Source organism: Halichoerus grypus, chromosome 6, assembly GCF_964656455.1.
Source record: "Halichoerus grypus chromosome 6, mHalGry1.hap1.1, whole genome shotgun sequence".
NCBI classification, from domain to species: Eukaryota; Metazoa; Chordata; class Mammalia; order Carnivora; family Phocidae; genus Halichoerus; species Halichoerus grypus.
In genome coordinates, this window is record NC_135717.1 from 1,583,466 (window position 1) to 1,607,233 (window position 23,768).

The following is a 23,768-nucleotide window of genomic DNA, read 5'->3' on the forward strand; positions in this document are numbered from 1 at the left end:
CCCTCTAGGGGCTCCCTTTACCCAACCCCCCACGCCCCCACTTTCACCACCCACCACCCACCCCGCTTCCTAGAGCTGAGGTCACAGCGGGGCCGGGAAGCACAGAGGTCCTCACCGGTCAAGAAACAGATCTGCTTCCACCACAACAGTCCCTGGCAGTCACAAAAGTCCTCCCACCTCCACCGGAAACCCCACTTGGAACTAGGGCCCGGGACCCCAGGGGTGTCAGGTGTTTTTAAGAGGCTGGTGAAGGGGTGTACCTTCACGAGCACAGACTGGACTCGCACCTCCTGACACAGCACAACCCTCTCGGCTCCACGCTGCCGGAAAGTCAGGCTGGGCAGAGAGGACACGTCCACCCGCATCTGTCCCAAGATGCTGACCACTGGGACAGCGCTTCCTCCAGGCCCATCTCACGTGGTCTGTGTTTTGTTCTAGATCCAGAGACGTTATTTTTTAAGGCAGTTTTAGATTTACAGACAGCGGAACGGAGATCACAGAGTTCCCGTGTCTCCCACACGGCTCCCCCCGTTAACACTTAGAGCAGGGTGCTGCGCTTGATCCAATTGATGAACCAGTACTGACGCGTTATTAGAGTGCGCAGTTTACAGTTCACTTTTCTAGAGGTTTTGACGAGTGTAAAGTGTTACATAAGCACCTGTGTCAAAAAGAGCAATTCCACCGCCTGGGAAACCCCCGCTCAGTCGGCCCCCTCCCCGGCCCCGGCACCCGCCCACCGTTTACCATCCCCGCAGTCCTGCCTTTTCGGGAACGCCCCACGGCTGGAATCCCAGTCCAGAGCCGGCTCAGGATCACACGTGTCGGGTTCCTCCACGGCTTCAGAGCTCACTCCTTTGTAGCACTCGAGTCACAGTCCACCGTCTGCACGGCCCACGGCGTGTGTGTCCATGCCCGACTCCAGGGCACCCTGGTCACTTCCCAGTTTGGGCAGCTGTGGATAAAGCTGCCGTGAACATCTGTGCGCAGGTGTCACGGGGACCTACGTTCTCATGTCCTGGGGGCAAATGCCGAGGAGCACGTCCGCTGGACTGCACGGCAAGAGCGTGGCTGGTTTTGTAAGAAACCACAGCGCCTCCTGACGTGGCCGCGCCGTTCCCCGCTGCTCCGAGGGGCCCCGCTGCTCCGCGTCCCGCCAGCATCTGGTGCTGACCGTGTTCTGGCCCGCAGCTGTTCTGACGGGGGGGGTGGGCAGTGGCGTCTCCTCGCTGTTCTCCTCTGCGTGTCCCCGAGGACGCATGATGTGGAGCATCTTCCCGAGTGGGTGTTCGCTGTGGGCGGATGCTCCGTGTTGGGTGTCTGTTCAGGTGTCTGCCCATTTTGTAATCAGGCTTTCTTGCTGTTGAGTATTAAGAGTTCTTTGTGGGTTCTGGATCACAGTCCCCTATCAGATATATATTCTCCCAGACTATGGTTTATTTTTTTATTCCATTAACAATACCTTCCATGGAACAGAAGTCTATAATTTTAATGAAGTTCAGCTTATTAAGATTTTCTTTCATAGATTATGCTTTTGATCTCTCACCTAAAAAGTCACCGCCAAATCTAAGGTCAGCCAGATCTGCTCCCATTACCTTCAAGGATTTGTGTAAAAGTTCTGCATTTCACTCTTTGGTCTATGATCCATTGTGAGTTAATTCTGGGGGCGAGGTCTGCGTGGAGATGCATTTTCCGCACAGTCCCAGCACCGTGTGTTGAGGAGCCTGCCTTTGCCCCTTCATCAAAGCTCATCGGACTGTATTCATGGGCTCTATTTCTGGGCTCTCGGTTCTGTTCCACTGACCCACTTCTTTCACTAACACCGCACTGTCTCCATCGATGTAGGTTCGTGGTATTAAAGATGAGTGGTTCATAGACGTCTTGTCCACATTCGTCAGACTCATACCTAAGTCTGCCTGCCTGCCTGTCTTCTTTGGTGCTCATGTAAATGGGAGGTTCTCAACTTCACATTCTAGTCACTCCTTGCTGGCATACAGGAGCGTGCGGGACTTGGTCCTGTTACCCTTGCGTCCTACAGCCCTGCTACATGGCTGGGAGTTCTAAGAGTCCTTCCACTGATTCTCCGGAATTTTCTGTGTAGACAATCATGTCATCTACCAACAGTGTTCTTTCCTCCCTCCCACTGTACACATTTCCTTTCCTTGTCTTATTGCATCAGCCAAGACTTCTAGCATGAAGTCAAACTGGACATCCTTGACCTGTTCCCAATCTTGGTGAGAAAACAACTGGCTTCTTATCTGAAAGAAAGCTAGAAATATCTGACTACAGGTCAGCTCTCTAGCACAATGAGAAGAAAAACCTGCCCATTTAAGCGGCTTCAGTCACCAAAGAGCTCAAGTGAGCTCAGCAGCTATAACTGTGTCTGAGGAAGCCCTATCCTCTCGCTGAGGACTGTTCTTGGACCCCAGAAGCCTCAGCCCCTTCAGCCACACGGCTGTCCCACTGCACTCCAGAGAGCGCCTTAAGGCGGCCAAGGTCGTAACTTCACCAGAAACCCAGTGGGAGCCATCTCAAGCCCCGCCGGCCCCCCACATGAACCATCTAGACAGACACCTGCAAGGAAAATCCACTCTGCTACAGAAAAACAGAGGTCCTCCTTCAAACACCCCAATGTGTGGCAAAACAGGCCTCTTTGGGGTATGTAGGAGTAACACCTTCCCGAGAAAAACCAATCCAGGGAAGTCTTCCCAGATGTTCAATGACCGGTACTCCTGAATTTCAGATGGAGAAACATCACAAAATGCCCTCTAAACTCACAGAAATACCACATGGAAAGGCAGGACTGGCCACAGAAGGTGTGAGACGACAGTCTACACCCCTTCCTCCAAACGTCCCCCCCGACCACGAAGAGCTCTGAGCACCAAGGTCCTGTGGGCACCCTCCAGGTCCTCCTCCTTCCAACTACAGAGCTGTATGAGGCCAGATTTTTTTCATATATTCCAGCTGGAATAGTCCAGCACAACAGACTAAGTGCACAAGCAGATACGAGAATCCAGCAATCTTCTGTTTAACAGACATTAAAAAGATGTGCAGAAATGTAAAACAATGTTGTTCTTCTCACTACAACTTATTGTTTCAGAAAATACATTTTTTGTTAAGAGGTGATGAGTTTCTTTTAATGAAATTATAAGCATATTGTCAATAATTTTTATAAAACTGTTTCCAAAAACAGTGACTATTGAAAAACAGAACCCCTACAAACGAAAGCTCCTTGCTTTCAAGAATTTTTTAGCATAAAGGAATCTTGAGACGACAAAGCGAGAGCATTGCTGGAGTGGGGGCTAGGACCTCTGAAATGTGTGGGTGGGCAGGAGTCCGGCCTCGGCCAGACAACGTCTGGACTCTCACCCCCCAATGCACAATCAGTGTGTGCGCATGCTTATGGTCAACACAAGGGAACAGTGTGCTAATTCAGACAAAATGTGTAGTTAGCAAAGAGTCCTAACTAGGAACCTCTGGAGGGATATCCCAAGAATCTGCATCTTCAGGATATTTCCCTGCACATAATTCTTAAGCAGCCAAGTGGGAATCTGTGCGGTTCTGGCACTTGGGAAGCACGGACAAGATCGGGACCGCCTTCCTGGTTCTCTCACGGACTCGCTGTTGTCTTCTCTTCTCGGGCAGGAGGAAAGCTCCTCCCTCGCAGGGCTTACTCCTCACTCCACCGGCCACAGCAGTTAGGTAGCAACAGGTGTCCTGCCTGACAATGGACTGACCGTCACTGGCCACGCATGACGGAATCACTGCTGTTCTTCCTCCTGAGTCTGCTAAACTACTTCTTTGCCTCAGTACCAGACAAGGGTCAGGAAGAAGGGTCTCGTGACCCTGAGGAGCGATCCAGTTAACCCAGCGTGAAAGATCAGTAACCGACAAGAGGCAAACTGAAGAGCACACACAGGTCCGCACCCAGATGCACCTGAGCTCACAGCCAAACTCCGACCTGGAGGAGGCACGTGACGGTGAGACTGACCCAATGCGGGGACTGGGTCTAGTGTCCGGGGCGCCGGCGGTGGAGGGAGCAAAGACGATGACGTATGTGAAGTCTCTGGTGCCCTCACGGTGCGTCATCGGTGTATGCTTCTCTGCTCCCCCCGTCTTACCCAGTTCCTAGCAGGACCCAGAGAGACCGCTCCGAGGCACACGCAGATGTGCGTGCGAACGATGCCTTCCACAGGCCGCTGTTCCCGAACAAGCCGGCCTGAGCTAAGCGTGCGCAGCAGACACCGAGGCCCCCGGGCCGTGTCCTCCCCCGTCTCAGCTCTGTGCCATCTCTCTAGGCCTCCTCTGCGCTAGGCTACGAGGCGGAGCAGGCTTTAATGCGTTGCCAGACAAAGCACAGAAGTGCCCTGACACCACCTCTCGACACCGGAGAGCTGCTCTCCTGCGCTTATTATACCCGAGAATCTAACGGTGTGTTCCCGGGCTTGCCCTTAAAATGAGCCAGCAGCAGGCGGGCTCCACGGCTCATGAGTTCGCACAGAGTCATCGGGAGCTCCGACTCTTCCGCCCAGACGAGGCCCTGGGCTCAGGAAGTGGGAGCCCCCTTCAGCCCCACCAGGTGGCGAGTCAAGGAGGCCTGACCACCTGCTCTGGCTCTTGCTGCGGGCTGGCGGGCAGGGGTGGTGGCTCCGTCTACATGAATCCCTTCCAAAGAGACAAGGAACAAGTTTCAAGGTTCCATAAGATTCTCTCACTATCTGCTTTTCACCAACAATAAACAACATTCCGGTATCACTGGCTTCTAGTTTTGTCCCAATGTGTGGGGACATCTGCGTTCTAATACCACCTTGGAGGGGTGGGGGGCAATAAAGAAGATTTGTCTGCTTTTAAAGGGTGGAGATCACCTAACTGGCCTTGCAAATGGTCATTTCTTTGCATTTCTTATTGGGAGTGCAGAGACTGGGCGGCCCTGTTCTCCAGCAGAAATACCATGTGGCAGAATTAAGGGCTGACAGAACCGTGTGCCTCCTTCTCCTTCCCTTTCTGCAGCTTGTAAAGCATCTCTTGTCTCACCCCACCGCAGAAACCAGAGCGCCAGTACTTCACCCACACCACCCCTCCCCAGCTGAGGGAGGGACACGGAAACACCTACAAACCTCAGCCAGGAAAAGACCAGCCTTCCTGGGGTCCCAGGGGCGCTCCGAGTGCCCTTGCAGGCCCTGACACACAAGGCTGACTCCCGGCCCTGAACCTGGAAACGGGAGCATGCTCCGGGACCGTTCTCCTGGGCTAGGGTTTCCAAACCGCACCCCAGCGGCCTGGCGCATCCACTGAGGGAACGCAAGCAGGCCTGGAGCGGGGGCGGCGCACGGTCCCAATGCAGCCACAGCCCTGGCAGCCACCATCGGTGCTGAGACGGGCACGTGCGTCCTCGTCCGGGACCACACGTGCTGCCCTCACCCCGCTGACGAGGCGAGGGCCGGGACTGGACCAGGCCTGTGCCCCTCTGCTCTGGCCACGCGCCACACTGCCCCCCAAAGCAGCTCCGAGGGACCAACACCACCTAAGAGTTTTTTGGGGGGCAGGAGAGAAACACGTCACAGCCTCTGGTTTAAAAAGCCCCCGCCATGGAGCTGAGAGGACATGGGCAGTTGAACCAGGCTTCTGGAAGGAGGAAAGGGCTGGGACAGGCTGTCGCCCCAGAGGGAAGCTCCCCACAGACACTTTTCCCAAGTCGTCCTGCTGGCCGTCTCTGCGCAGGCCGGCCACCCGGCTCGCGGCACTCCCAGCGGACGGGAGACGGATGGGGTCCCCGCGGGTGCACGCGTGTCCCAGGCCCCTGCGGCTGTGACCAACCAGCCATGGAGAGAAGCGCTGCAGCAGGCAGAGGTTAAAATAGACTTACTGACAAAAGGGAGGAAAAACTACACTGAGAGGCGAGGGCCTGGGACATAAACGGCCAAGTCGCCATTTCCCACTTCTGAAGATAAAGTCAAATCCCAGGCGAGGAAGCCACTGCGGGCTGGCCCACTGGGCCTCACCGACGACGTCCATGTCCCCTCGCTCTATCTCCACCCCCCATCCCAACATCGCGGAGCCCTGGGGCTGAGTCAGAGCTGCGAGGACCACCGTGGGCCTCAAAGACGCCGCAGGAAAGCCGAAACCAAGCCTCTGCCACAGATGGGGCAGAGCCAGTGTAAGGCCAGAGACCACAAACCCCGCTCGGGACAGCCGTGGCGGCCGCCCACTGACCACGGGCGCAGGGTCAACAATCCCCACCATTTCCAATTCTCCAATGAACTTACAAAGCAGGGAGCATCAACCTGACTGTCCAGACAGAGAATCTGATGGAGAACCTGATGGAATGGAAGCACCTAGAATCTTGGGTTCAGTGTTCAGTAAGAGACCCCAGAGCCTGGCCCCAGGTGAGACAGGTTCCCTGTCACCAAGACACCGTTCCAGCACGAGGACAGACAGCGAGTGCCTCAGCCCCATCTCCCCACATGCACGGTCGGACCCCTGTAGACTGGAGAGGACTGCGGGTGAGGGTCATGCTGCTCAGTGCCCTGCTAGCACCCTACACGGTGGCTGTGAGCCTGAGCCGGGGTCGTGGGGAGTGCGCACCAGGGGCTGGCTCCACCGCTGGGCAGCATGACTTGTGACGACCCCTGGTGTGAGCTCAGGGCTGTCACCCAACACCCTCAGTGAGTGGGGCCACTGTAGGGATGTGTGAGGTGCTGGCCTGGGGTTGGGCAAAGACCTGCTGGTAACCCACCAGCCCACAGGTCAGCCCTTCCACCCCAAGGTCACAGGTCTGTAGACATGGCTGGCCAACAAAGGTGTGCGCCGGGGTCCCCTGTGCCCCCAGCCAATGCAGCCCTTGGCCTTGGCCACAGGGTTTGTGGCCGTGGGAGTCTACCCCGGCCCCATCTCTGTGCGTGCCCTGAGCACATGGAAGCCAACAGAAAAGTGCGAGGAAAGACCGTCATTCAAATACTGCCGGAGGCTGGCGGGACGAAGGACACACCCTGCGAGCCCCCACCAGCCACAGGGAGAAACCGGACGAGGTCCCTTCAGCCAGAGACCCCAGCCCAAGCGAGTTCCAGTATGGGACAGGGTGAGGGTCTCGGTGTGGGGAGATCCAACACCCGTACCTTCTGTGGCTGTGTCCACGAGTCCTGGTTACGAGGGGACGGCCACCCGGACAGAAGCGGCCGGCGCTCACTGCACTCCCCATGACGGGAGGGTGGCCGCCGTCCTCAGCAGCCCAGCCTCAATGAAGCAGAGCCGTGCGGGCGACCCTGTGTCCCAGGTTCACGCTCAGCAATACTTAGAGACGAAACGACACACGGTAAGACCTCATTCCTGGCTTTGCTGAGTTTCTGCCCTGTGCGTCTGACTACGTCAACGCTTGTGAACTTCATCATTGTGCGTTCCAGGCCTGTGTGCTACTTACCAAGGCCTCTCTGAGATGAAAAAAAAAAAAGTCATGTTAAAACAATCAAGAGTCCAACGAGCAGGAAGCTCTGCGTTCCAGGCTGGTTCCATCAGTAACCCAGGTCGGAGCTGAACAAAGCCTCCCTGCTCCGTTCAGTCTCCCCGGCTGCTCCAAGGACCTTCCAGATTGCGGCTCTATTACTTGGACTCCAAAGAGCCCTCATTTGGCTCCTCCACGACACACGGAACTACACGGGAGGCCACTGCGGCCACATTTCTGTGGGTTCTGAAGCCCTCAACGGCCCCGAAGCACCCGCTCCTCTCCAGGAGCCACGCTTGGCTTCCACGCAATACCCCAAAGCCAAGGGCATCCCGGACGCCCCACTGCTTACCGGCGCTCGGGGTCTCCACTCAGCTCCCCCCGACCCAAACGTCCCGGAAGCTTGGCCCAAACACAGAGAAATGAAAATACCCGCAGGTCTTCGACCAGCCCCAGGCTAGCACCTCACGCACCCCTGCAATAACGGCTCCCCGCAGAGAGGACGATGGGGAGAGCGGCCGGCTCTGCCCCGTCCCAGGCTGGCAGCCGTGCGCGGGGCACGCCGTGCTGTCTCCCCCGGGCCCGGGCCCTGGTCCTGCGTCCACAGCTGACGCAGCGCCTCCTTGACGGGACACCTCCCCCACGCACAGTGAGGGGGCACCTGGACCAGGGAGTGAGGCTGCCGGGTCCACAGGGAAGGCTCAGCCCCTTCCGGAACCCAGAGCCCTGTCTACCTGATGTTCTGCCTCCACTGGGACATGAGTGACCTCGTCCCGGCTCCCAGAGGAAGGCAAGGTCCCAGTTGGGAGAGACCCGGGGGGAGAGGGCAGGTGCCTGTCCCTCCCCACACCCCCCCGGGGGGGACGACACCTGAGCCTGGCTGCAGACTGGGGAACAGGCCAGGGCCCCACCCCGCCCAGTCTCTGCCCAGGGCACGGCCCCCTGAACCCGGGACACCCTCGCTTCCAGGGTAATTTTCCTACAGCGATGGCTACAGAACTAACCGCCCAGAAACGGATTTCATTTGGGGGATGAAAATTCCTTCCAGCGCTTGAATAAAAGGAGGAGTTTCACATTTTATCCACTTCCACATCCCTGAACAATAAAAACTTATTTAAAAGACCATGAATATGCAAATTCCCTTTTAAATATGGAAATGCAAAACACATAAGAAAACAGTCTGGGCGTGATGTATTAATGGCATCTCCTCTTGCTGACAAGAGATGAGGCGAGCGGGCTGCCACAGCAGAGATCACGGGACGGCTCAGCCCAGAGGAGCAGCAGAGCCCTGCCCTGCGCCCACGCCCTGCCCACCCCACCCCACGCCCTGCCCACACACCATGCCCACATCCTGCCCTGCGCCCACGCACTGCCCACCCCACCCCATGCCCTGCCCGCACACCATGCCCACATCCTGCCCACACCCTGCCCTGCACCCACGCACTGCCCACCCCACGCCCTGCCCACACCCTGCCCTGCACCCATGCCCTGCCCACCCCATGCCCTGCTTACCCCACCCCACGCCCTGCCCATACCCTGCCCTGCACCCACGCACTGCCCACACCACACCATGCCCTGCCCACCCCACCCCACACCCTGCCCACCCCACGCCCTGCCCACCCCATCCCATGCCCTGCCCACACACCATGCCCACATCCTGCCCACACACCATGCCCACATCCTGCCCACACCCTGCACTGCGCCCACGCCCTGCCCACCCCATGCCCTGCCCACACCCTGCCCTGCACCCACGCACTGCCCACCCCACACCATGCCCTGCCCACACCACACCATGCCCTGCCCACCCCACCCCACACCCTGCCCACCCCACGCCCTGCCCACCCCATCCCATGCCCTGCCCACATCACACCCTGCCCACGCTCTGCCCACACTCTGCCCTATACCCACGCCCTGCACCTACGCCCTGCCCACCCCACACCGTGCCCACGCTCTGCCCACACCCTGCCCTGCCCACCCCACACCGTGCCCACGCCCTGCCCTGCGCCTACACCCTGCCCACCCCACACCATGCCCATGCTCTGCCCACCCCACACCCCGCCCACCCCATGCCATGAACACCCCACCCCCTGCCCTGCCTACATTCTGCCCTGCCCACACTCTGCCCATCCCACGCCCTGCCCACACCCTGCCCGCAACCAGCACTCTACCACTCCCTCCCCTGCAGCCCCACGGGGACAAACTTTGTGTCCCTGCCCGCACAACCTCAAGCTGCACACGCCCCGGGGCAGGGCACACTGAAGGGGCCTGAAGAAGAGCGTGGAGCTCTCCCTCCGCCGGACAGCCCAGCAAGGACAGGCTCTGTCTCCCAAGGACAGAGCAGGTAAGCCTCGGATTCAGGAGCCCAGGCACAGGGTAACCTGCCGGCCCAGCAGCAGCGGATGCAGGCACACACCAACTGGGCAGACGCGCCTAGCAGAGTCCATCCGGAGGCTCAGAACCATCAGCTCTGCATGTGGAGCGAAGGGCCCGGAGGTCGGCCACAGACCTCGGCTGGCAGGGCCTGCGGTCACACACACACACACACACACGCACGCACGCCACCTCCAGGCAGCACACCTGAGTGCATCCACAAGGGAGGGCCCCAGAAGCACAAGGCTGATGACTCCCAACACAACAAAGCTAGTCCTCCTACAGCAAATCCTGCCGCCCTCTGTCCCTGGAGCTCACAGGACGTCGGGGACCTTCTGATGAGCTCCTGAGCAGAGAGCAGGGACCAGGCCGCTCTGCTGACAGAAGGAGGAACTGAGGCAGAGTGGGAGTTCTGGCTACTCCACGACTGTGGTCCTGGCAGCTGGTCGCAGGTGCGGCACCTGCTAGCCCAGAACCTGCATTTAAACGTCACAGGTGAGGGGCGCCTGGGTGGCTCAGATGGTTAAGTGTCTGCCTTCGGCTCAGGTCATGGTCCCAGGGTCCTGGGATCGAACCCTGCGTCGGGCTCCCTGCTCAGCGGGAAGCCTGCTTCTCCCTCTGCCTCTGCTTCTCTCTCTCTCTCTCTCTCTCTCTCTCTGACTCTCATGAATAAATAAATAAAACATTTAAAAAAAATAAAAAATAAACGTCACGGGTGATTCTATACGCTTACGGGGCCACGTGACGATTCGGAGGTCACACCACGGAGGCCACACGGCAGAGGAGCCAGCGAGGTCCCCAGCCCCCAGAGGGCACCGACCATGGCTCTGCCCACACTCTGCCCTACACCCATGCCCTGCCCACCCCACACCTGCACGCGCACGGCCCGTGAGAACTACTGTTCTCTTACGACAAAGCACGGGCCAGCCATCCAGCTTGTCAGAAGTCTTAGTCTTTAAACGGCACGGTCCACGGCCCAGGAGCTCGACTCGCCCGCCCGAGGCCGCTCTCCTAGACCTGCCCCTTTGCCTGCAGCCACCCTGTGCCAGGCTGGCACCGCCAGGAAACCCAGCGAGCGATGTCTGCCAACGAGCCCAGACTTCCCTCAGGACCCCAGACAGACTGGGCTCTCTCCTAGGGGAGAGGGGGCTTGGTCTCAGGGACAGAAGCCAGACGGCGACAGTCCAGATGATGAGGGCGACTCCCACACACCCTGGGCCGAGCTGGAGAGGCGTCAGTGGAAGGCCTGTGCCCACCCACGAGGTCTCGAGGTGCCCACCCCGTGGGTCTCACCAACACTGGTCAGGAGACGACCAGAAAACCCAGGATCTGCTGCTCAAGAAGAGGCGAGCAGAAGCCGGCACCCAGCTCACCTCCAGCGCTGAGCCCTCGCGCTCTCTCCTCCTTCCCTCCCCCTCCCTAAATGGCCCCAGAATTTATAGGCTTGGGAGCAGCGCTCCCACTGCGGAGGCCGCAGAGGAGGCTCGGAGGACTGAGCGGGAGGAAGGCTGCGAGTGCTGCGGGCACCACCTCACGTCGAACACGGGCACAGCAGGCAGGTGCCAGCACCCTTCGGGCCCAGATGGCGGGAAGGCCCGGGTCCCTCCACTCAGCCGCGACGGTCACAGGGGTTCCCGGGTTCTCTCTTTGCTGCTAGAAGAGCCAAGCAAGAAGGGAGGGGATCTGAGAGGCAAAGTGAGGGGCAGCCGAGCAGTTGGCCGGGAGCCACCAGGCTGACCCCGCGCAGCAGGAGGGTATCAGTCCCATGCGGACACCCCACTCCACCCCAACTGCCTCGAGGGCCCTGTCCTGATGTCCCCTCCCGAGACAGAGCACTGGGGTGCGGCCACGGCTCCACCCACATGGCACAGCTGAGGGAAGAAGACAGGCCCGTGTTAGCATGTACGTGCCAGACACGAGACCGTCCTGAGCGGACAGCCGGCCAGGTGCCATGCTCGGCGCTCTAGGAAGTAGCCACTGTCATGACCCCACTTGGGATATAAAGAAAATGAAGCCTGTGCAGAAAGCCTTGACCCACGTGGGCCGAGACTCAGGCCCTACCTCCACAGTCATCAATCTGGCTTGGGCAGCAAGGCTCCCCGACCCCAGTGGACGCACGTCCAGCTAGGGCCAGCCCGCGGGTGACTCGGGGGGTGGTTGGGGACAGGAGCAGGACACAGAAACCACGGCAGGGTCCCCAGAGCCAGAAGCCCCTCAGCTGCACACGCAGGACTCAGTGCCCGACTACAGTGTATGGGCCAGGGGCTGGAGGAGACCCCAGCCGAGGTCTTCCCGGGACAGAAGGGAGGGGCCCGCGCAGCAGGCCAGGCAGGCAGCCACCCTCAGCCCTCACGTATGCTGTTCTCGGGTAATTGTTTTTGTTGTTTTTCACAGTTCTGGCCAGATCTGACTGAAAAACTACTTGCCCCTAGAAACAATCCCGATCCACCTCGCGGCCAGAAAGCAACTATGTCTCTCTCCAAACATCACCTTTTTCCTTCTCAGAGCCTCTGCGTCAGCACGAGAACAGGTGCGCGTGGACAGGTGCGCACACACGCCCCGGCCCCGCCCCCACATCGTGTTCTCCTGCTCGCGGCCGGCGCTCCTGGAGGCTCAGGTAGCCCGGGGTAAAGCACGTGATGCTTCTCAGAGCTGCGATCTCGGTGATGACACCCACCTGCACAGAAGGACACATGGGTCACAGCCGCCCTGCGGACACCAGCCACATACCTGGAGCAGGAAGAGCCTTCCCAGCTGCCACGAGACAGACTATAAAACCCACCCCTCGGTACAGAGCAAAGCAGCGGCGTGTACCCTCCCACAGACGGCGCGTGAACGGTTGTAAGCTGTTCCCCTGCCGCAGCGGGAGGAAGAGCAGACCGCGCTGAGGACTGGCGACACCACCGCCAAGATGGGGTGCCGGCAGCCAGGGGGCCAATGCCAGGCCAGCTGTGGGCAGGCCAGGGGCCGACGCATCCACCTCCATGGCTGCGGCATCTGGCCAACAGGCCATGGATTCGGAGAGGGAGGGCTCAATGAAGGAATGGCAAGAAGTGGAGGCCCCAGTCCGTGCTCCTGGGTCACCAGTGAGTGATGCCCCATCTGCCCCCTATTCCTGGCAAGAACGAGGACAGGGGCACTGCCGGGGGACGTCCCGCTGACCCCCAGGCCTTGCCAGCCAGGGATGAGGACAGGAGAACCCACAGAGACACGCAGCTCAGGGACTTGACGGCGTATCCTAGGGAGAGAGAAAAAGACACTTATTCTTCACTCAACAAACGTGTGCTGGGCACGGGTCCTGTGCTCACAGCCCCTGCGCCCGCGTACAGCTTACACTCTGACGGAGAAATGCACCATAAACACATCAAGCAGTCCCTCAACGCATTAGATCAGGGCCCGGAAGAGCAGAGCAACAAGACCCGGAGGCAGGGGAGGGGTGGCAGCCGGGGGGACGGCCTCTCCCACAGGAGGAGATGCCGTCAGGAAGAGCAGAAGCAGCAGCCCTCCGTCAGGGAGCACAGCTAGAATGTTCCAGAACAGAGAGGAGCCAGGTGGCCTCCTGACACAGCTGAGAAGCGTGAGGAAGGGGAGGCCCAGGGCACAGGGAGGGGTGACACGACGGTGACAAGGACGGGTGAGCGAGGCAAGGCCCCGAGGGCAGCAACAGAGTGACACAGGACGCCCCAGAAGGTCCCATACCCCTCAGGCGCCCAAGAGACGGTCTGACGCCCATCTCAAGAGGCCCCTCCGCAGAAAGACGCCGCGGGGCAGGGAGCGCTGCTGGGGACATCCTCACGGCAAGGCGGTGGGGACGCGGCTAGCGCCCGCAGGGTCACCACTTACATTCTGGGTGCGCTCTGCAGGCAGAGCCGAAATAACCACCTGCTGTGAGGGCCACGGACAGGTGAACGTGTGAGGCCTGCGCACTCCAGGTCATTCTGGCCAGAACCACAGCGGTGGCCCCAACCACCAGACACGGTCCCCGTGCCAGGACAAGTTAAACTGTTACGGAACCCGGACTGGATCGCCCGACGGAAGAACCAAGCGGCACCCGGAGATCCTGAAGGACAGGAGGTTTATTTAACTCCGGCGGGCTCAGAGGAACGTGGTCTCCAAAGGTCTGAGCCCCGAGCACAAAGGGGGCAATGTATACACTTCTACTTCCGCATACTTAGCACTTTTGGCGCATGCGTGGAGCGGGGGGGGGGGGGGGGGGCGTGGGGAGAAGGACCCGGATGGGTGCACGCGGGAAGCAGAGCAGGGCGAAGACCCCGGAAGAGCCCCAGGGCAAGGCCTGCGACTCTCGCGCTGGCTCGGTCGGCCATCTCAGGACACAGATCTTCCTTATCAAAACCAGCAAGCGCATGATTCAGACACACTGACGCGACACACAATCGAACGGGAAGCCTCCCCGAGGTGGGAGTCAGCCGAAGCCACAGAGAAATTCAAATGCAGCCAAGGCCTGAGCACAGTGCCAGGGCCAGCAGGGACAGCGGTGGGGACAGCACGTCCCGCTGCTGAAGGAGGCCCGTGCGGCAGAGGCGGTGGAAACGGGGGAGGGGTGGGGGGGTCGGCGGGGGCCAGACACCAAGGGAGGGCTGTATGGATGGCAGAGGCAGCGAGAGTGGGAAATGCTGCGAATGCTCATCCACTGAAGGAAACGGTGGCAGTGGTGGGAGAGCCGTGGAGTCACGAACACGGGGGGCATAAGGAGCTCCGCGGAGCGCGGGAGGGGAGCACACGCTGCCAGTCATGGCAGCCGGCAGCAGGGCCCCCGCCCTGGGCCGCACACGCAGACCTGAGGCACGGCAGCCGGACACCGTGCAGCGCCCACAAGCGCGGCGCCCAGGCTGACTCCTGGCCCGTGGAACCCTCGCCGAGCCAGGGCAGCCCGTGCTGGAACGAAGCACGGTCGTGAATGCACAGGGTCTGGAGCTCAGGCTGCTCCCAGGGAGGCTGGGGGAGGGACCAGGGCGTGGGGGCCACGGGAGAAGGGCAGCCAGCATCAGAAGGGGCTGGGGGCTTCGCACACAATGGCGTCCTTCCAACTACAGCCAGGCCACCCCGAGGCGTCCCCTTGGCCCCCTCCCCCACACAGGTGGAAACGGGAGCAGAAGCAGGGGCACGGCCCAGTGAGAGGGGAGCCAGGCCACGCCCTGAAGGCTGACGGGGCTGGACGTGGCCAGACCCAGAGCGACCACGCCCAGCACAGCCCACGTGGGCGAGGGACAGAGTGCACCCAGCAGAGGAAGGGCCTGAGGAACGCAGCGCCCAGAGGCTCACGAGCTCTCGTGTGCCAGGACTGTCATCATCGCCACAGGACGACAGGGCTGCCGGTGACGCTGGGCGCACACGGTAACAGCACCGGCCACGTACTGACCGCTGCCTCATCAGCGAGGACCCGAAATAGGAACTTAGGTATATTATCTCAGCTAACGCTCGTACCGACCCCACAAGGAGCCAGACCGTCCACTGCACCTGCTACGGTCTCTGTGTTACAGACGACAGGGACCCTCAAGAACCGGTCCCAGAGCTGAACCTTGGACACTGGACTAAGGCCACACAGCCACGTACGGAAGCCACTAACCAAGCTTGATGTTACATGACACATGCGGCTCTTCATCCACACTGGCCACAGTTCAAGGGCTCAAAGGCTACACGTGGCCAGTGCCTACGGGACTCAACAGCACAGACGGAGGACAGCCTCGCAGGAAATCCTGCCAGATGGCCGGCCTAAGCCAGACAGACCCGTCCACACCAGACAGACGGCGCGGTCCACCCGGCACAGACGGCAGACCCAAGCCAGACAGAGGGCCCGCCTACCCCACGTGGTGCGGTCTACACCAGACAGACCCGTCTACACCAGACAGACGGCGCGGTCCACCTGGCACAGACGGCGGACCCAAGCCAGACAGAGGGCCCGCCTACCCCACGTGGTGCGGTCTACACCAGACAGATGGCCCGTCTACACCAGACAGACGGCGCAGTCTATGCCAGACAGAGGGCCCATCCACCCTAGACTGATGGTTTCTGCCCCAGACAGCATGGTCTACAGCAGAAGACTGGGCCTGACCTCTGCACAGAAGTAAGCAACCGAGCAAGATGGCCACAAGCACTAACTCCCTCACAGATTCCCAAGGGCCCCAGGAGACAGTCAGCACAAGAACAAATGTCACTGTGACTAATTCGCAGGCTCCAGAAAGGTTGGAGCTTCCCCAGATCTCGTTACTCCCTCCAATAAAGGGGGTAAGGTGCAGGGACAAAGCTCCAAGTGTGAGCCCCTGACACTGCGCCTCACCCACTGGGCAACCCCCATCCCCACAGAGACAGCGACACGGGTCTCGCTGCCCCCACGGCCAGAACAGCATGCTCACAGCACGACTCTGGGCCTCACGCCGCGTGAGCAGTGTGACCAGCAGAAGCTGATGGAGCCCGGCCCGGCCTGAGGAAGGGGCGCTGGTCTGTGGAGTCACCGAGCTCACAGCCACGTGCCTGTATCTCTGGAACAGAAGCCCCACCACGGACTGCCACCGAGGAATGCACGAAGACAAGCCCTCAGACACAGGCTGGCTCAACACCTCCCGCCAAAGCCCACTTACACGGAGCAGCACCAGGAGCTGGCCAGACCAGCAAGGCCCCGGTCCGCGTCGCTGAAAAGCCCCGGGACCCGCTCCTGCAGAGACAGTGATGGTTAAGACCAGCGTGAGACCTGAGAGCGGGACACAGCTGTGGGTGATCAGCCAGGTGAGCACGGAGCCCCCGGGGGCCCGCGGAACTGGAGCCCGGCACAGGGTGGCGGAGCACAGATGGATGAGGCGAAGCCAGGCCCGCCTCGTGAGAGGAAGCGCGCCAGCCAGCCCAGCAGGTGGCACCTGGAGCCCAGCTGGCGGCCCTGTGACCGGCCTGGCACAGACGCCCGCCCCACAGGGCTCACCCGGTCAGCAGTCCGTCACTGTGCCTCTTCAGTCGGTGCTTCGTTCATCCCTTCAGCCAACACACACGTGCTGAGCAGCACCTCACCCGCGTCCTCCACCGTCCCTGGCCCTTGGGCGCGAGAGCAGGCGCACGCCAGGGCCACCTCGCTGACCAGGACGTATCAGAGCAGAAGCCCCAAGCAGAGCGACCAGGCCTCGCGGGACAGATGCTGGAGCTCTGAGTGGGAGCGCCAACAGGACTCGAGCTGGCTCCAGGCCATGCGGGACCTCGGCCCTGCTCGGGTGCCCACAGGCCCGGGACAGAGTCCGCAGGAGACGCTGTGAGCGCCTACGTCTCTGACTGTCCACAACCTCTCCGACCTCTCTCCGGCCTCACGGGCGCCCCAACACACAATGTCCAAAGCAATTTCCCGGTCGCCCTCCATCGACACACAGAGAAGCTCGTGCCGTTCCTCGTGCTCTCACGGTTACCCCCCAGCCCCCCGGCTTGTTCTCCCACCCGACGTCACTGTCCTGCACACCAGCCCCAAGTCCAGCCCCTTCGGGCCTTCTCTGGCCACACACAGGAGATGCTCACACCACCATGCCCTCAACTACCGCAGGGGCCGCTCCTGCCCTGTTCCGTCGCCAGGCACGGGTATCCGATGCTGACAAAGCCTCCTTCCTTAGCGCTCAACGGTCCCGGGACAGTTACCACCATCCCCGTCCTGACAAGTGAGGCAGAGGCTGATTCTTCTGTCCAAGGACACACAACGACTCAGCGGCAGGCCAGCCTGAGCTAGAGCCAGAGACCCGCTGGCGCTCCAAGCGCAGCGTGAACTCCACCCCGACGCACAGAGAACAGGTCCTCGGTCTACATGAATCTTCTGTGGCCGTCACCAGCCTTGCTGGCCTCGGGACGGCTTGAGAGCACCGTAACTCACACAGACACAGGGTGACAAAGGTGACAAGGCCTAATCATACTCCAGACGGTCTGCGAGGACGGCCTAAATGCTGTGGACAAACAGCAGGAAAAGAGCCACATGAAGAATTATGACCCGTACACTGATCTTAACTCCCCCTCGGGGATGACAGAGAACCCATCAACCTGCCGGCTGCCGGGAAGACGCACAGCCAAGGGCACCACCTCTCGGAGACGGGGATGGGCGGCGTGGGCAAGGACTGCCCTCCCACCATTCATTCAAGTCCCCTTCACCAAGCAGCGGCCTCCTCCAAAGGCTGCCGGGGCCCCAGGCGTCCCCAGTCATGGCCCAGGATGCTCGCCGCGGTGGCGGCAGCAAGGGAAGACCCGCGGGCGGTCCACGGCCAGACTGGGACCTCAGGGGTGTCAGGGCTCGCGACCCCTGACCCCCGAGACCAAGGGCTCTTGTGAGGCAGCTCTCACCCAGGGGAGGCAAATGCGAGCTTCAGCCTGCAGTGACAGGGCAGCCCGGAGCCGGGGACTCATCCGCCCGAGGCCGCGGGCCCACCAGCAGCAGCGTGCAGAGCGGGGGGTGCGGGGCTGGTTCTCGAGGGCCAGGGGCAGACAAAGATGCGAAGAGCTCCCCCGGACCTGCTTTTCTCCCCACTCACCTATACGGCGGGTTCTCCCTTAAGTCCTCACCAAGGACGGCGGGCCGGCCCTACGCCGCACGGAGGGCCCACGAGCCACGTCCCCACCGCAGCAGAGAAATGAGTGAGAAGCGGCCCCTCTGCAGCCACGTCAAGCCCTTGGCAGGGGCGCAGGCTCCACACTCAGGTAAGCCACGCGGCGACGCCACAGCTGTCTCCTGGGGGCTCAGGCGTCTCTGCCGCGCAGAGGACATGGCCGCACCCGCCGCGGACTTTCGGGGGAGACGCTGTGTGCGCAGCACTGAGCACGGAGACGCTCCCGCCGCCACCATGCGTACGGGAGGGGAACCCGCACCCCAGAGCCTGGCTCTGCTCTGTCACCCACTCTCCAGCGTGAGGCCTCGTTTCCGGCAAAGCACGGCAACCCCAGATGGCACGGCCCCACAAAGTGCTGCCCCTCATCTCCCACTTCTCGTTCAAGACGCCCTCGGAGCACGTCACAGTCTGACAGACGCCAGCCTGGCCAGGGTCCGGGCCTCGAAGGAGTGCAGCCTCCCATCCACGGCCTGGCTCCAGAAGCCGGCTGCGAGCAGTGAGCAGGACGCGGACGGGGTGCTGGGCCCTTGGGGAGGTCCCCCGGTGAGGACCACGGCGGGGCACGGGGACAGAGGACGCACCCCGATGCTCCAGTCACCACTTCCCCAGCACACAGCCGGGGGGCGGAAGCGCATCAGCCTCCAGGCTCCAAGAACGGAAACTGAATCCGCGGCCGCAGTGACAAAAGGCAAAGGTCCCTGTGCTGTAATCAAGCTCCTGTCAGCAGCGGCCGAGGGGGCCCTGGAGTGTCCGAGCACGACCGTGGAAGGGACGAGGCAGGCAGCCTGGCCTGCGGGCTCCCAACACCCCCGTGAGGGAAAGGACGCCCCATGGCCGCCCCGCGCTGCCGAACAGACCCATGCCCGCCTCCTGGCCCCACGGCACAGAGGGTTCTCGGAAAGACAGCTCCCGCCACCGGCGTCTCCGGGGCGCTACCAGCCACGGGGCACAGACCACATCTCGCTGCGCCCTCAGAACGAGCCTCATGACAGACACGAGCCCCACTCTGACAGGAGGAAATCAGAGCTCAGAACTCGGGTAATTGTGCACAAAGCTAGCACGGAAGTTCATCCCTACCCTCCGCAAGAAGAACACGCCTCCGCCCCCCCTGCTACCTGGAAGACTCTGGAAGGTTCCCGCCTGAAGCCCCAGCCACCACTCGCCTTGCAGCCTCCAGAAGTCTGTGGGCACAAACATCGAGGAAGGTACAAATCCCAGTCAGGCGGATGGCGGTGCAGAACCAGGGGCACCCAGAGCGAGGCGTGGGGACGCTCAGCTCCGCTCCAGGGGGCGGCCGGCCAGCCAGCAGCTCGAGTCTGCTCTCCCCTCACCTTCCCAGGCGAGGCGCAGCACAGATCCTTCCCTGAATGAGCTGGAGTGCCTGAGCGGAGGCCACCACGGAAGGACCCGGCAAGGGACAGACCAGAATAAATGCCTGGAGACCAAACCCACAGGGCCTACTCTCCCGCCTGGGGCCACGGCTTCGGGGCGCTGGGTCCCCTGCTCTGTGTGAGCAGGAGCGCCCTCCCCGTGCCAGGGCCTGCCAGACCCCTCGTGCTCGCCCTCTAGCCAACTGCCTCTTCCCAGCTGCCCTCAATTCCTGCTCACCCGCCTGTGAAGATGTGCAGGAATGAAGGCGGCTCCTGGCCCTCCACACAGAAGGCCACAGCTAATGGCCACGTCACTTTCCTGCCCACGGGACCCGCAGCTGCCCAACAGCCGGCCAGCGTGAAGGACGCCGGACACACAAGCCCTCTCCGTGCTGGTCAGGAAGGGCCTCGCGTCACAGGGTCCCTGCCAGCCATCTGTCCCATGTGAGCGTGGTGGGAGCTGCCTGGCCTCCCTTCTCGCCTGAGCCCTCCGGCCCTCTGAGCCCAAGCTCTCCTCTGCAGGACGAGGTGACAGCTCTGGCCCCTCCCCCGGGGCCAGGCCAAGCTGCGAAAGGCCAGTCGCCCCGGTGGCGGCGTGTGGGCCAGCACCCCTCACCTCCCGCACAAGAGCCACGGCACAGAGCTTGCCCTCGGGGGGTCCCGAGGCCGCACCCTCGCTCTCGGAGGGGGCCCAAGGGTCCGGAGAGATGGGCAGGGAGCCACCGCAGGGGCCCTCTAGATCGGGAAGATGGGAGGGCCGGCCCCGCGCGCAGCCGCGAGCCAGAGGGCTGCCGGGGCCCCGCGGACGGAGCTGCTCCTGCCGCCGCCTCCCGCACACGGACGCCAGCCTCCCGCCCCCTCACGGTTTGGCCTGAGAAAAACAAAGGCAAGTTTCCTTCCCTCTAACGGTTCATTCTGCTTCAAATGCAAAGTGAAGAAGATCGTCTGCAAAAATGTAAAAGCTTTAATTTCAAATCACTTTTAATACCCGTTTCATCTGACAGTAGCTTTGAAAGCAAAAGGCAATTTTATCGTTCGAGGTTTTTGAGCTAAGTTGACGTGATTATGTCCAACATAACCAGATGCTTCTAAAAGCCCATTTTCAAAGTGACATCAACCCCCAAAATAAGAAATCCTTTCCCCTGGCTACTAATGAATCCTTAAGACACTATGTCCGCAGAAGGCTGAGGCCGGCTGCTCACAGACCCCCTCAGCTGTCCACCCCTCGGAGAGCCCAGCGGGAAGTGGGCCGGCCGCAGCCTCAGGACAAGCCCATCCTGCCTGGAGCTGCCCCCGGCCAACGAGGCTGGATGGGGGTCTGCCGGCAGCGGGGTCCCAGGAAAGGCTTCCTCGTTCCAAAGAGGAGACCCAAGAAAAAGGCCTCTCCTCTGGCCTGCGGATGTGTCGCCCACAGCCTGGGCAGCCGCCTACTCGGCCCCGGAGAAAGGAGGCAGACCACCCGGGAGAGCCCAGAGGCAGCCTAAAGGAGAAGCACTTGCTCTCTGTCCACTTTCCTGGCAACGGGCTCCTAAGACCCCTGGGGTTTCTGAGGTGAGAGGGGCAGTGCGTGACTCCTAACAAGCCCCTGTCAACCACAGTCCGTTTGAGCTAATGAGGGGACTGCAGGCGGGGCCAGAGCAATCAACCACCTCCAGGTCCACCCCCCCACCGTGGGGGTGGGGGCCTGGGGGGGCCTGAGCTCTTCCCCAGCAGCCAACAACTTAATCAAGCATGGAAACTCCCTAAAACCCCCCAGAGCAGGGCTCAGAGAGCTTCTGAGTTGGGCAACACACCTAGGTGCTGGGAGCGGGGGTGCACCCACAGGGGACAGGGAAGCTCTCGCCCCCAGCCCTCCCCCCAGGCATCTCCTCCATCTGGCTGCTCTGATTGCAACCTTGGCCGTCAACCGGTGATTGCACATAAAGCATTTTCCTGAATTCTGAGTCATTCTAGCAAATCCGCAAACGGGTGGGGGGACAACCAGGGCCAAAGCACAGGGAGCCTGGGGAGCCAGGACTCGCGACCAAGGTGTGGAATGGGGGCAGCTTGTGGGACCAAGCGCTTCCCCTGTGGCGTCGTGTCAGGACAGAGCGAGACGACAGAGCACCGCTGGCCCCACGGGGTTGGGAGGGAAGACCTAACACCGAGCGGGCAAGAAAGCACACAGCGGCCGGCCTCCCGGCCTCCCGCCAGGGAAGGGGACTCCTTCCTCACTGTGCAGCCTGGGCGAGGTCTTCCCGATCTCTGTTCCTCTGCGGGGACCTTCCTGAGCACACGGACACGCACACGCTGCCCCCTGGGCGCCGGGTTCCACACCATCAGGGGGTCACTGGGAGCCCACGCCACAGCAAAGACAGGGTTCCCCAATCCAGGCGCACGTCCTTCTCGTGGCCCCCAAGCATCAGGACGGCAGAGGTGGCCTGGCACGTGGCAGGGATGACAGCACCATGCCGCCTCGGCGGTCACGGGGCAGAAAGGTGGGACACCCTGCACCCTCCAGACCGACCCCTCCCGCTCACTCAGGCCGAGGCCAAGGGACAGTGAAGCAGAGCCGCTCCTGAGCCACGCCCAGGGGACACACACGCGCTGGCCTCCTTTCCAAAGCAGACGCATGCCGCGCACAGCCGGGCCGCCAGGCCTACCTGCTGGTGATGGTGTTGTTCCGCTCCTGCAAGACCACCTCTCGCTGCTGGAGGTCAACAATGAACCTGGACAGGTCTTCCGGGGTCCTGTGGGATCAAGAACACATGTCAGCGGCAGCCACTCCCTGGGGGGGACCTCATTCTGCCCCCGGACGGCCAAGACCACGCCAGCCGCCCATGAGTCACAGACCCGGGACGGGTCGCGTCCCACGCGCCGTGCACGCACCGCGACCTGGGTTTGAACCGCAGCCCGCCCCTGGCTACGTGGTATCAGGTACATTATGTTTACTTGACACAAGTTCGTTTCAGCTGTAAGAACAGGTCAACAGCTAGCCGCCGCTCTCGGCCCGCAGGGAAGGGGAGGTGAGGTGGAGGGTGCCCGTCTCCCTGGACCGGCAATAGGAAGAGAAGCCCCAGCAGGCGCCCCCACGGACGCTGCTCTGTCGTGTTCACACCCCTCCACACTGCCCACCTCGGCTCGCGTCCCTGCGGCCACTGTCATCACCTCACAGAGGAGGAAACAGAGGCCCCAGGTGTCCACAGCGGCTCACGATGCACCCCTGAGCGGCGCTGACCTCGTCTGACCCCTTAGAACCCGACACTGGGACGCAGCAGAACCCGCGCCAACAACACCGGCGACAGACTACGACACCCGGTGCGGCGGGCACGGTCCCCACACGGCGTGTGGCATGCAAGCTAAGGGGCTCCCTGGCCTGCAGGTGGCAGCCGAGCTCGAGGCCTAGGGGCCAAGCACGGGGCCGCAGCCTCCTCCATCACTGAAGGAGCCACGGGGGTTGTGACAAAGCTACACCCTCAAGACACGCCCTCGGTGGAGAGAGTCTGCCGCAGAGCCACAGGACTGGCTACGGTCACCACGGGGTCCGAAGGCCCTCTCCCCGGCCTCCAGCGGCACCACAGTACCCGGCTTCTGGGAGCATCCGCCACAGGAACAGGCCCCAGGGACTCCGCCTCCCACAGCCTTGCCTCTGGACACACACATGTCACCGCAGCGCCCCCGAGCTCTGCGCTAGTTCACCCTGTGCTCCCAGCGCTCTTCCTCAAGAGGTCTCAGGACAATCCGCGCTTCCTGGAAGAGGGACCTCCCGTCATGCCCCCAGGCCACTCCCCGTCCCGCCTGCCCCCCTCTGCATTCGCCACGGGGTCTCCTGGTGTCCGTCGTCACTTGAACAGGAGCTCCCAGCACCTGTGACCCATCAGCAGTCCATCTGAAACCCTGCACGCCCCAAATGCTCACACACCTGGGCCTCTACAGTCCACACCCTTCCCGCACATGTTCCCGCAGGTGCTCCCCCAGGTGCCCCCCGGCTCTCCCCCTTGCAGATGCCCTCACAAACACCCCTCCCGGCCA

General features: G+C 61.6%; 1 protein-coding gene across 7 annotated transcripts in view; it reads right to left on the bottom strand.

The window, feature by feature from the left end:
• The window catches only part of MAD1L1 (mitotic arrest deficient 1 like 1), a 319,758-nt gene that overhangs the window by 236,530 nt on the left and 59,460 nt on the right, over positions 1 to 23,768 (bottom strand). For 6 of the 7 annotated variants that reach the window (XM_036074187.2, XM_036074183.2, XM_036074192.2 and 3 more), the window contains one exon: positions 22,400 to 22,486. The exons of the other annotated variant lie outside the window; for it this stretch is intronic. In XM_036074187.2, coding sequence (XP_035930080.1) covers positions 22,400 to 22,486 — 87 coding nt within the window. The remainder of the gene's footprint in view (positions 1 to 22,399; positions 22,487 to 23,768) is intronic. 7 annotated transcript variants of the gene reach the window in all.